This window comes from Hirundo rustica, chromosome 17 (assembly GCF_015227805.2).
Source record: "Hirundo rustica isolate bHirRus1 chromosome 17, bHirRus1.pri.v3, whole genome shotgun sequence".
NCBI lineage: Eukaryota > Metazoa > Chordata > Aves > Passeriformes > Hirundinidae > Hirundo > Hirundo rustica.
In genome coordinates, this window is record NC_053466.1 from 5,289,032 (window position 1) to 5,301,202 (window position 12,171).

The window sequence follows — 12,171 nt, forward strand, 5'->3', positions numbered from 1 at the left end:
AAACAACTCATCACCATCCAACCAGCTGCATTACAACAGGGACACCCTGCGAGCAAGTGCTGACAGATTTTGCTGATTCCCAGAGCTGCCCTTTCCACCCTTCCCCAGGACAAGAGCATGCAGGACAGCCAGGAATGCTGGCTTTGCTGCCCAGCACTGCACAGCTGCTCACACTGCTTTAACTGCAGGAATGCTCTGGATTTCAAAGCATCATGGACTTGTTTAGAGTCACCCGAGCTGGAGCACAGCTGGGGCTTATGCCCATACGGCAAATCTCTCTCTTTAATCAAACTTTGATAGCGAGATGTGTTAAATCTTTGATTTTATTGGCAGATACTGACTGTATTTGCCTAACCTCTGAAGCCTGATGATTGACAGTGTTAATGTACTTTTTAATAGATGAAAAGGGAAATGACAGCTTTTGGCTCACTTTCAAACACATTTCTTCACTGCGAAATACTCTACAGCTCAACCTGCTTTTCATACAACCTAAGAAATCTATTCTTTATAGTGTTGCTAATAACTGGGGGCATGCTGAAGAAAACTGTAGCTCAATAGGAACACTTACCATGGGAGCTACTTTGCTTCCTGAAAGAAGATGTTCTATTCCTTTCTTTAATCTCAGCTGCACTGATCTGATCTTAGAAAATCCCAGACAGAAGTTAAACATTACTTCAAAATGATTTCTCAACTCTTTCTACACCAAACAAAGCTTACCCCTAGACTTTTCAAGAGCAGCAGTTATAACAAGACACTGGTGGTTCCAGCGTCAAAGGTGATCTGTATGGGCTGCTGAGGCTGAGGGACTGCACTCTTCCACAAGAAGGGAACTGTTCAATCACTGGTTCTATGGTTTGGTCCGGAAGGGACATTAAAGCTCATCCCATTCCACTCCCTGGCCATGGGAGGGACACCTTCCACTATCCCAAGTTACTCCAAATCCCATCCAGTCTGGCCTTGGACACTTCCAGGGATGGGGCAGCCACAGCTCCTCTGGGCACCCTGTGCCAGGGCCTCACCACACTCACATGGAAGAATTTCTGGCAAGTCTGAGGGGGGATGGATTTGCATTACAAGTTGTGAGAGACTGACAAAGGCGTTTCTCTGCCCAGATATCCTTGTCATGAGTCTGCATCCGAACAAGAGCAAATATTCAGAACCCAGAAATTCCTGAAAGGGCTCTCCAACCAAAACAGAGTAACGTTTCTATGGAAAATGGGATGGTGCCAGGTCATAAGAGTCTCTGCAAAGGCCTAATTAACATGAATAACACAGCTGGATATTTTATGTATCACCTAAGTCCCTCCTTCCTGCCACTTAAGAGTAAAAATAGTAGAATGTTTTATGGAGGTTAATTCATGCTTGCTTAGGTGTGATTCCACTTTAAGAGAGGGCAGAATAGACTCTTGCAGCCATCCATATAGGAAGCACATGGACAGCCTGTCAAAATGGTGTTTGCTGAAGGGAGTCACAACATAGCAGGTTTGTCAGGGAAATGCGGGTAGTTGCCAGAGTATCAAAGGAACTGCTGTTCCTTCCATTCCAGACTTGGGTTTCAGGGCAGATGAGCTGATATCATCACCTGGCAGGTTACAAGATAATCAGAAAAGGAAAGAGTAATGGCAAAGTACAAAGAAAAATACAAAGAAATCTAAAAGAAAACCAGCATGGTTTCCCAGGAGATCAGACAGTAGGTTTTATCCCTCTGATGGCTGTTCAGTACAGAATACATTTTGGAATGCTTCTTTACAAATACACAACATCTCAATTAATCTGAGGTGGCAGCAGCTCCCCGACTTGCACAATCCCTTTGGATCCTACACCAGAGCTCATTCTGATCCCGGAGATTCAGACCAGCCTCTGCAATTACCATTCCCAGGTCAGCTGCGCAATTTTGTTTCAATGTAACATACATCAGGCAAGAAACTAAACAAGCCTAGATGTGGGTTATTCAAATAGCTGAAGGCACTGAATTGTTAGTGCTGCTCCGGAAAGCATGCAACCACATTTTGCAGAAAGTTGTCACACTTAGGTTCATCTCACAATCCTCATTTACCCCGTTAAATGCAGTAAGCTACTAAATAATAAAAACAAGAATAAAAGAAACAATAAGTAACACTGACAGGAAGACCAGTATTTTCATATAATGAAAAGAAACGGTTTTTTTAAAAAAACATGACTAAGTACTCACTGGCAAAAAAAAAAAAAAAAAGAAAAAAAGAAAAGAAAAAAAGAAAAGAAAAAAAAAAATCACATCAGTAACACCAAGGCTTGGAGTGCAGTGAGGTGCTGAGGAGCCAAGCCCCCTGCAATCAAACACTTTCCTAGGGTCACTCCCAAGCAGCACAGCCACTGGACGCACACAGCATCCCTGCCTGCCCCAGGATGAGCAGGGCAGGAGCAGGGAGCAGCTCTGGAGACGCAGCTGTGATTTTGGGGAACAAACCCAAGCTATGCCAACAGCACAATCCATACAGCTCTAATAAATATCCCAGTAGGAATGTTACTGACACTTTTAACTGCGGCTAACCAAAGAGTAATGGTCTCAGAGATTACTGCAATTAAACTGATGACACAGACAGGTATTTTATTATTTATAAAGCCCTGGTTTTCACAGCATAGCAGAAAGCAATCTGAGAATATTTCCCTATTCATTATTCCAAACCTTTTCAAACCAGCAACTCTGCAAAAAATCCCTCTATGCTGGGCTTCTGCTGTTGCCCCACATTAAGCATAGTTATGAACCACTGTGTTTGCCTCACACAGCAAATCCTTTTCCACTCCTCCAGAGACAAGCTCTCCTTCCCAAACACTCTATGGCTGAACCAGTCCATCCAACCTGTATCAAGGAATTTTATCATTTCATTTTGCCTGTATTTTCTCAGAGTTGTATGCTTAACTGCTTCTGTCAAACTAATATTCCAAGTTCCAGTTAAATATACTTAGCAATACAAGCTGCTGCTTCCCTTACAAATTGACCCAGGAATTCCTATTACAAGGGTCGATTTAACAAAGCAGGGTATTTCTGCTTAAATAAAGTGACACAGAGAAGAATGTTACAAATATGCTGAAAGCACTAATGTCATGTGGCAGCTGAAAACTTCATTTTTTCCACAAAACATTGCGAAGCGACATTGAAACTAATCAGAAGGACTTCAAATCATGACATTATTTTCCAGTGTTCAATTCAAATACAGAACTCTGACAAACACGTACAAATACAGCACGATGATGAGCTGTGCAGAGGAGTGCTTACAAATCCAACCTGACTCCAGGGTGCAATGCAGGTACAATGCACATCTCATGCACCTGTGCTATAAGGTATAAGTTCTGACCTTAGCCAGCTATTACATCTTCTTCTTTCACCTTCACCTACATCTAACTTCATGCATCATTTCTAACCTCTTTTGTCAGCTCTTGAAGTAACAGACTCAGTTTAAGAGGAGCTTTGTGCATGTCATGGATTCTTCTTCTAAACTAAAGTAAGCTCTAGTAGAAATACAAATGGACGAGCAGGACTGAAGGGATGATTTCAGGTATATCAGAAGGTTACAAGGCCCATACACAGGAATTAAGGAAGATTGCATTCATCATCTAAAAGGATTCAAATATTGCAAGTAGAGCAATTCCATTTCCTAACAGGGACAAATTCAAACTACTTCCCTCGCAGAAATTTCCATAATTACAAGTAATAATTATCTTCTACATTGAAATTCTGCAGTACAGCACTTACTGCAAAGGACATTCCCATCAAATGCTCTATTTAGGAAATAGAGGAGGAATATTTTCCTGGTGAATTGTATGTTGCCATCACATTGATTAACCCATGGTTCTGCTCTGCCAAAATATGCATCTATCTTTGATAACATTAACAAGAATCACCAATCCCTACTTAATGCCCCTATTGTTAGGTTTTTATAAAAGCCTAAAAGATACAGATTTTTAAAAGGGCATGCAGAAGAGGAGGAACAGATCATATCCACAGATTACATCAAAGGAAGATCAGTTATAACACTGCATATTGGACATACAGTTCTTTTCTGCTGAGTGAATCAAGGGCTCCAAGACAACATTTGGATATGCATTCCTTTTTGGGCAATAAGGACAAGTATGGCAACAGCTGCTCCAGTATTTGCAAAAACTGTATAAATGCAAACAAAATACCAGAGGTTACAAGAAACTAATATTTGCATTTGTTGCTTTTGTGCACAAGGAAAATGTCTGTCAGCTGTTCTACTTGTGCATAAGGAAAATGTCTGTCAGGAACATGTAATGTCAGTTATTCACCATTTTTCATAAGCAAATATGTACAATCCCACATCTCTTGTAACCAGCTGTGGGAACAGAATCCACTGGACTGCTGATGCCCCTGTACATCTCTGTTGCTGTATAATATCACAATTCAGTCTTCCTGCAGTAGAGCAAAACAGATCCTACTCCAAGCCTGTGGAAAGGAGAGCATGGTGTTCACTGATCTTCTGCAGCACCTGAGCCAGCAGTGATGGGCTGAGCTTGTTCATAGCACAGCATCTTCCAGACATTGCAGAACATGAGTTTTCAAAGCAAGCTTATCAGAGCTCACAACTGACCCAACAGCAAAACAATGTTATCAAAGAGTGTTTAGTGTGTTGAGACTCTAAATGGTCACAGACAGGTGGAAGTCAATCATCATCCAGCAGGAGATCCTGAAGCACAAGTACAAGAGATGACAAAGGCAATAGCAGTTTGAGAGTGAGGGACAAAATGATACTGTTTGGGGGACTGTCCCCTCCAAAGTTGCCAGGTCTTTGCTGTATGAAGTACAGAAAAAGAACCTGCAATACCAAATAGGTGTCACATATCTTACTATGCCTGTAAGACTGGATGTGAAGATAGAGAAACTCTTATCAGATATAAAAAAACCTTATATAATGCACTGTAATTACAAAGTGCACATTTCATCACGGAAGTTTGTGGGAAATGGGGTAAGACCAATCAGGATTTTGCAGACTTTTCTACTGGAAATATTCAAATCACCCCTACTGGCCAAGTTCCCACCCAGTCAGCCTTCACCTCACGCTCTCCCCTCTCTGAAAGAAGCTTCTTTTTGATTTCATTGTTAAGAGGAAGGCAGGACAGTGGTCCATCACAGCAGAACAACGGATTACCAGCTCAGATCGCTATGAATTCAGGCATAACATCATTCCAGAGCCAAGGACTGTATTGCCTTAAATGGAAAAGATCTGCAATATTTAACAGGTCAGGAATACTATCCATTTCTGTTTATTTAAGCATATAAGAGGGTAGCTCTAGATTTTAAAAGTCTCTTAAGAAATATAAAATAGGAAAGCTTGTGAATACTCCTCCGATAACTGCCAGTTATGAAAGTGGGGAAAGAAGCATGGGTGAGAAAGGAGGGGAAGGAAAAAGGGAAAAGTATTTTCAAAACAAAAATCAATTTGCTTATTTTCACCTAATATGAACAGAATTCTGGAAAATTAGTTTGGTTTTCCAACTTAGAAATATCATGGCATTTGCCACATCAGTAAATCCTCATTCAACCAATCCCAGTGCTGCCCGTCACCTGCCACCCTGCCCAGAGAAGGACACCAAGGACAGCTAAGCTCACGCTCCTCTGCAGGAATTATCGGTCTTGCAAGCATTCCCCAGTCCTTTTCCACAGCATAACCCATTCTGCCCCACAACAGAATGAAAAAGTGACTTTTACACCAATAGCCCACCCAGGAGCCAGCCCATTCCATTCCCCATGGAAAAGGACTCTACAGCCTGTGACATTTTAGCTGCAATACAATACAGATTGCAATCACTGTAGATTCCCCACAGTGCTTGCTCGTAAGAGTCACACAGACATCATTACTGACAAGTGCAAGGTCACAAAAAGGTATTTCATTGTTTCTAGTGAATAACAGAGGTTGTCCCAGGAACCCAAACATTTCCATTCAACCCCACTTAAGCTCCAAGTGGCACAGCAAGGAAACAGCTCCTCTCCCATGCAGAACATGATGTGTGTGCTCAGATTCAGTAGCAGCAGGGACAGATGGAGCCAGGAATGGTCGCACTAAGTTACAGATTAAAAGAAAAAAAAAAAAAAAAATCTGAGCTTTTGGATCCTACTATTACACAGTGACCAAGATGAAATGCACTATTCCAGTCTCGAGCACGTACTGAAAATCCAAACAGAGGACTTAGACATAGCATAATATACAGATTCAGAGTTAAAAAACCAATACAGATCTCCAGGAGAGTAAGTTATGGCAGAGAGATAATGAGATTTGCATGAATTTACTAAGAGCATATTTTCTTCTGTACTCCAGGAAAACTGAAGAAGCTGTTTGTACACACACATGAATGAATCTTCCTGAAATGCTCTTGGTAAATATGCCTAACTCGTGGCAGTCATGAACAAAGGGATATCTCAGCTCAGCACTGTGTTGCTATTGATGATTTACTGAATCCTTCATGACATCCACACCCACCACAGTCAGTTCAGGTTTCATCCAGCATTTAGTCACAGAATTGATTAGAAATTGACTCCTATGTGCGATTTTGTTTAGTATCTAAACCAGTTGTTGTTATCAGGCACAAACAGCAGAATTTCCCACACTGCTCCTACATAAAAACAAGGTACATTTCATAAACATGAAGCACCACTTTACACAACTTGCTGTCTTGAACAGTTCAGAAAGGAGTGCTCTCACCTGAACTCCAGTACCCCATTATGCAATCACAAGTATAATGACATTTTTATTATTATCCATAAAGTCACTATTCTGCATTAGCAAACATGACCACACCACCATCCATGAGATTCTTTTCTCCCCTTAGCCCAGACACTGCAGCAAATCCCACCCAACAACAGGTCAGAGCAGCCCAAGGGAAGTCCAGGGCAATGGGATCCAGCAATTTCACTGATGGAACCACTTGAGCCAGCCAACCTGTGGGCAGCACACATGGATCTGGCAGCAAACTGTACCCTGGAGCCGAAGGAAGCTTCAAAAAGAGGTTTTGATACGGGAAAGATTCAGTTCCAGAACTACAAGACTTGTCAGCCTGCCCTCAGTGCCAGAGAAGATCATGGAACAGGTCATCAGAGAAGGCAACAGAGATGGGGAAGGATCTGGAGCACAAATCTGATGAGAAGTGACAGAAGGAGCTGGGGAGGCTCAGCCTGGAGACCAGGAGGCTCAAAGGGGATCTTCTTACTCTCTACAACTCCCTGAAAGGATGCTGTAGCCACCTGTGGGTTATTCTCCTGAGTAACGAGGGACAGGACAAGAGGAAATGGCCTCAAGTTATACCAGGGAAGGTTTAGGTTGGACATTATGGAAAACTTCTCCATGGAGGGAGTTGTCCAGCCCTGGCACAGGCTGCCCAGGTAAGTGGTGGAATGTTCAAAAACATGTGGATGTGGCACTTGGGTACATGCTTTAGTGGTGAACATGGTGGTGCAGGGCTGACAGCTGGATTGGTGATCTTGTCCAAACATAACAATTCTATGATTCTATGTAATTCCTAAAATCTGAGCTGCTGAACATACTGACATGACCGATTTTATACTTTTCAAAGTATACAATCAATGTAACAAATCAGTCATGGCTGTAGCCAGATCCTGTATAATTACTGGCTCCTGTGAAGCTGTCAGCACAGTTGTGCTCACCCAAACTCAGGGGACATTCTCATGCTGGAATTCCAGCCTGACTTCCCAAGGCAACAGACTCACACACTGTGCTGGCAGCCCCTGGGTCCTGGGCTCATTGCCTGTGTCCCAGGGCACCTGGCCACAGGGACCTCACTCTGGACTAGAAGGCAAGGATGCAAGGGGAACCTGGAAGGAAGTGAAGCCAGAGGTGAGTAACCAAAGTCCACAGGAAAAGTCTTTATTAGTTCTGATGCTTGTGGGAAAAAAATAGTAAACAAGGGTCATTTTCTAAACTTAAGAACATACATGGTTTACAACAGAACAGGAGTATTTCAGTCACAAGCAAATTAATTTTTTCACTTGCTGAAGGCAAGAGAACCCGGTACACATTCCAGGCAAAAGCTGTATCTGGGAATCACCAGACAAAGGAGCATACTCCAGGGTTACACACAGGACTAATAAACCGCATGAGATTCTATACAGCACCATTTCACAGCTGTGAAAGCAAATATCTCTCAACAAGCAAAACACCTTAAACATCTAACAATAAAAACACGGATAAAGCAAAAGAACACGAGTATTAAAAAAATAAACCTAAGGGAGACTCCCGATTCAGTGAAGCAGCACATGCATTCAGCTCTCTTATTTGGGTATTCTAATAGGGACAAGGCAGGCAAATGCCTTCTCGGAAGTCACTTGAGGAGAGGAGCAGCAGTACCAGGGGCTATGCTACACACTCAGTGCTGCACTGTCTCACTTTCTGTGCCACTCAGACCTGGGGCAGCAGAACCTCCTGCGTGGTCTGCACGAGCCCCTTTCCTGAGGCTACTCCGTGCAGCACATGACGGCAGCACTGCAACGGCACGGGGCCAGCAGAAATCCCAGCCGCGCTCACGTGAGGCTGCTGGCAGCACGGACTAAATAATCTCTGCTGAGATTCACTGGAACTACAGCTGAAAACACAGCCTGGTCCAACATGAACATAGTTTGCAGCACATCACATCAGGAATAGGAAATATTTTTTGCTCAGACAAGTAACAGTTCAGAGCCTGACAAGCCTGACAGTTCAGAGAAGTTCAGCTGTCTCGTGTACCCTCTACACAATCAAATTTGGCTGCCCAAAATCAAATCAACTTGGACACAGACAATAACGCAGAGAAAAGAATTAACCATCTGACATGGTGATTTAAGCATAAGTGGGTGAGCCAATACTGCCGAGTGAATCCTGACACTCCGAACAGAATCTTCCAGAGCCGAGGAGTCCAGCCAACAGCCAAGAATAATATTTCAGTGGTTCAGTCAATACAGCTGTAACCATGGCCTGGAGGGGTTTCCACAGCCGTAACCACAGGAGTGACTGCACATTCACTTGAAAATAGTAAAAACAGACATTTAAAAATCTACAGCTTGTAGACATCTTAAAACCAGTTTGAAAGGAGGCACAGAGGGGCCTGAAAAATGCACTGACACTCCCACCAAGCTTGACTGTCATCTGTTTATCCTTCTTATGAGACAATGACTTGAAATAAGAACTCCTCTCACTAGGTACAATCACTTGCTTGAAAAAAACCCTGAAGGAACAGCTTCAGACTAGATGGAAAAGAGATGAGGTACCAGTGTACAAAGCCTGACTGATCACCCGGAGCTGCAGAGGCACAAGGCACGTTCCAATCAGGACAGTCTAACACCGTTTATTCGTGTCTCACACTCACAGCCAGAGACACTCTTATGCCTTTCACATATGATTTCTATTTCTTCCCTGATGTAAGACGCAGTATCACACAACATGCTACAGAAGGAGCCCTGCTGGTTCAAGCAGGCTTTCTCAAACGAAGAAAAAAAAAAAAAAAAAGGGGGGGGGGGGGGGTGGGGGGGAAGGAAAAAAAAGAAAATAAAAAGTTTAATAGTCCACAGCTGCCAGGAGCAAAGGGTCATTGCCGTAGAGGGGCGGCAGAGCACACTCGGTTTGCTGGGTTCTCCCTTCAAAGAATACCCATAAAATCCACTGCCAAGCGCCACGGAAAAGCGTCCTGAGCCGCGTCCAACGCTGCGGCTCCGCGCGGACACCGCGCACCGCCCGGCGCGGGCCCCTCGGCGGGCACCGGGACCGGCCAGCGCCGCTCCGGCCCCGCGGCCGCGTCGGGGCGCGGCCCCAGCACCGCCCGCATCCCGCACGGGGCACGGAGCGGCGGCGAGGGGAGCCCGAGAGGGAGCGGGGCGAACCCTCCCGGAACTCACCTTCTTCCGGGGCTGCCATTTCATCATATTTGTAGAGCGGGGACGTGGAGCATCAAGGTGGCGCTGGGGCGGCGGGCGCAGCGGGGCCGAAGCCCGCGGTCATGCTGCCCGGCCCCGCCACCAGGCCCGCGCCGCGTCCCGCGGGACAGCAGCCGGCCCGGCCGCGCGGGCCATGGGCGGGTCTGTGCCCAGCCGGCGGCTCCGCCCGCACCGGTCACGCCCGGGGCCCGCGGGGCGCGACCGCTCCCGGGCGCATCGCGGGCGGCGAGACCCGAACCAGGACCCGGCCCCGGCCCGGCCCGCCCGGCGCGCGGCAGCTCAGGGGCGGCGCCAGCCCGGCCCCGCCCCCGCCGGGCGCCCGGCCCCCCCCCCCGGGCCCAGACGCACCGGGCCGGCAGGGGGCGCTGCGAGCGGGAGCGGCTCTTGCGCCCCCTGTCTGTGTCACCTGGCACGGGGACAGCCGGTGTGGCACCGGCACATGGGGACAGCCGCTGTGTCACGGGCACATGGGGACAGCCCCTGTGTCACGGGCACGGGGACAGCCCCTGTGTCACGGGCACGGGGACAGCCGGTGTGGCACCGGCACAAGGGGACAGCCCGTGTGGCACCGGCACATGGGGACAGCCGCTGTGTCACGGGCACGGGGACAGCCCCTGTGTCACGGGCACGGGGACAGCCGGTGTGGCACCGGCACATGGGGACAGCCCCTGTGTCACGGGCACGGGGACAGCCCCTGTGTCACGGGCACGGGGACAGCCGGTGTGGCACCGGCGCATGGGGACAGCCGGTGTGTCACCGGCACATGGGGACAGCCGGTGTGTCACCGGCACATGGGGACAGCCCCTGTGTCACGGGCACGGGGACAGCCGGTGTGGCACCGGCACATGGGGACAGCCCCTGTGTCACGGGCACGGGGACAGCCGGTGTGGCACCGGCACATGGGGACAGCCCCTGTGTCACGGGCACGGGGACAGCCCCTGTGTCACGGGCACGGGGACAGCCGGTGTGGCACCGGCACATGGGGACAGCCCCTGTGTCACCGGCACATGGGGACAGCCGGTGTGGCACCGGCACATGGGGACAGCCCCTGTGTCACGGGCACGGGGACAGCCCCTGTGTCACCAGCACATGGGGACAGCCGGTGTGGCACCGGCACACGGGGACAGCCCCTGTGTCACGGGCACACGGGGACAGTCCCTGTGTCACGGGCACACGGGAACAGCCGGTGTGGCACCGGCACACGGGGACAGTCCCTGTGTCACGGGCACACAGGGACAGCCCCTGTGTCACGGGCACACGGGGACAGCCGCTGGGCCCTGTGCACACAGGTGTGCCCCGGGCACAGGGAGAGGCGGTGCTGCAGGTGGAAGGGCTGTGCAGTTCCAGCTTCATTGCGTGGTTGGATTCTTTTCCCGCAGAGTTTTGGCTGCCAGTGCTGGGGCTGCAGACCGGAGGCAGGGCTGGGCACTGTGGCACTGTGGCCATCTCCAAGGAGCCAGCTATGCCAACATCACGGAGCTTCAGCCTGAGCACTGGGGGCTATTCTGAGACTGTTCTAAGAAACAGACATAGGCTTGGGAGAGTTTCAAATCCTTAGGGTACGAACACAACACAACTTAACTCTGGGCTTCTATTATTGAAATGGTGCAGAGGTGTAGTTCTCATTGCTGCGAGGAAATGACCAACAATGCAACATCTTGGAGGTAAACAATAAAATTAATGGCAAATGTAATATCAAAACACAGATCAAAAAAAAAAAAATTCACTGCCAGGTCCCTTGGAAATATAACAGTTGCTTCTTTCCATCACAGTTTCTCAGTCCTGAAGGACACCGTGCCTCGGGTCTCAGGGAGCCCAGAGCACTGACCGGGGTATTTCAGCTCTAGCCTCCACGCTCAGATGCCACTCCCTTCCACAGTGACTCTGTGTACTCTGGCATGAACACAAAGCTCAGACAGCAGCCCCAAAGCTGCCTTCAGCAGGCCCCATCTTACCCCACACCACCCTCAGACACGAGCTCTGTGTTACAAGTTTCTGCTCCCACACCTTCCCCTGGATTATTGACAGCGCACGTGGCAGCACAGAGATGCAAGTGAAAAATAAAGCTTTGAAATGCAGTAGGGACTGAAAAGAACAGGTGTGCCTGAGCAGAAAAGGAACTCCTGGTGGTTTTTACTCCCCAGAGCTAGCGTCTCAGAGAGCTCTGCCCTTCAATTACAGCAACAGCAGAGCCAGTGGGCCCTGAAACGCACACATTTCCATAAATTGAAAAACTGGTATTGACCATTCTTAAG

At 47.8% G+C, this 12,171-nt stretch overlaps 1 protein-coding gene across 3 annotated transcripts in view; it reads right to left on the bottom strand.

The window, feature by feature from the left end:
* Positions 1-12,171, bottom strand: part of TTC28 (tetratricopeptide repeat domain 28) — a 113,939-nt gene that overhangs the window by 73,320 nt on the left and 28,448 nt on the right. The window contains exon 1 of one of the 3 annotated variants that reach the window (XM_040080470.1): positions 9,878-10,006. The exons of the other annotated variants lie outside the window; for them this stretch is intronic. Within the exon in view, the coding sequence (XP_039936404.1) occupies positions 9,878-9,904 (27 nt within the window). The 5' untranslated portion in view covers positions 9,905-10,006. Of the gene's footprint in view, positions 1-9,877; positions 10,007-12,171 lie in introns of those variants that run through there. 3 annotated transcript variants of the gene reach the window in all.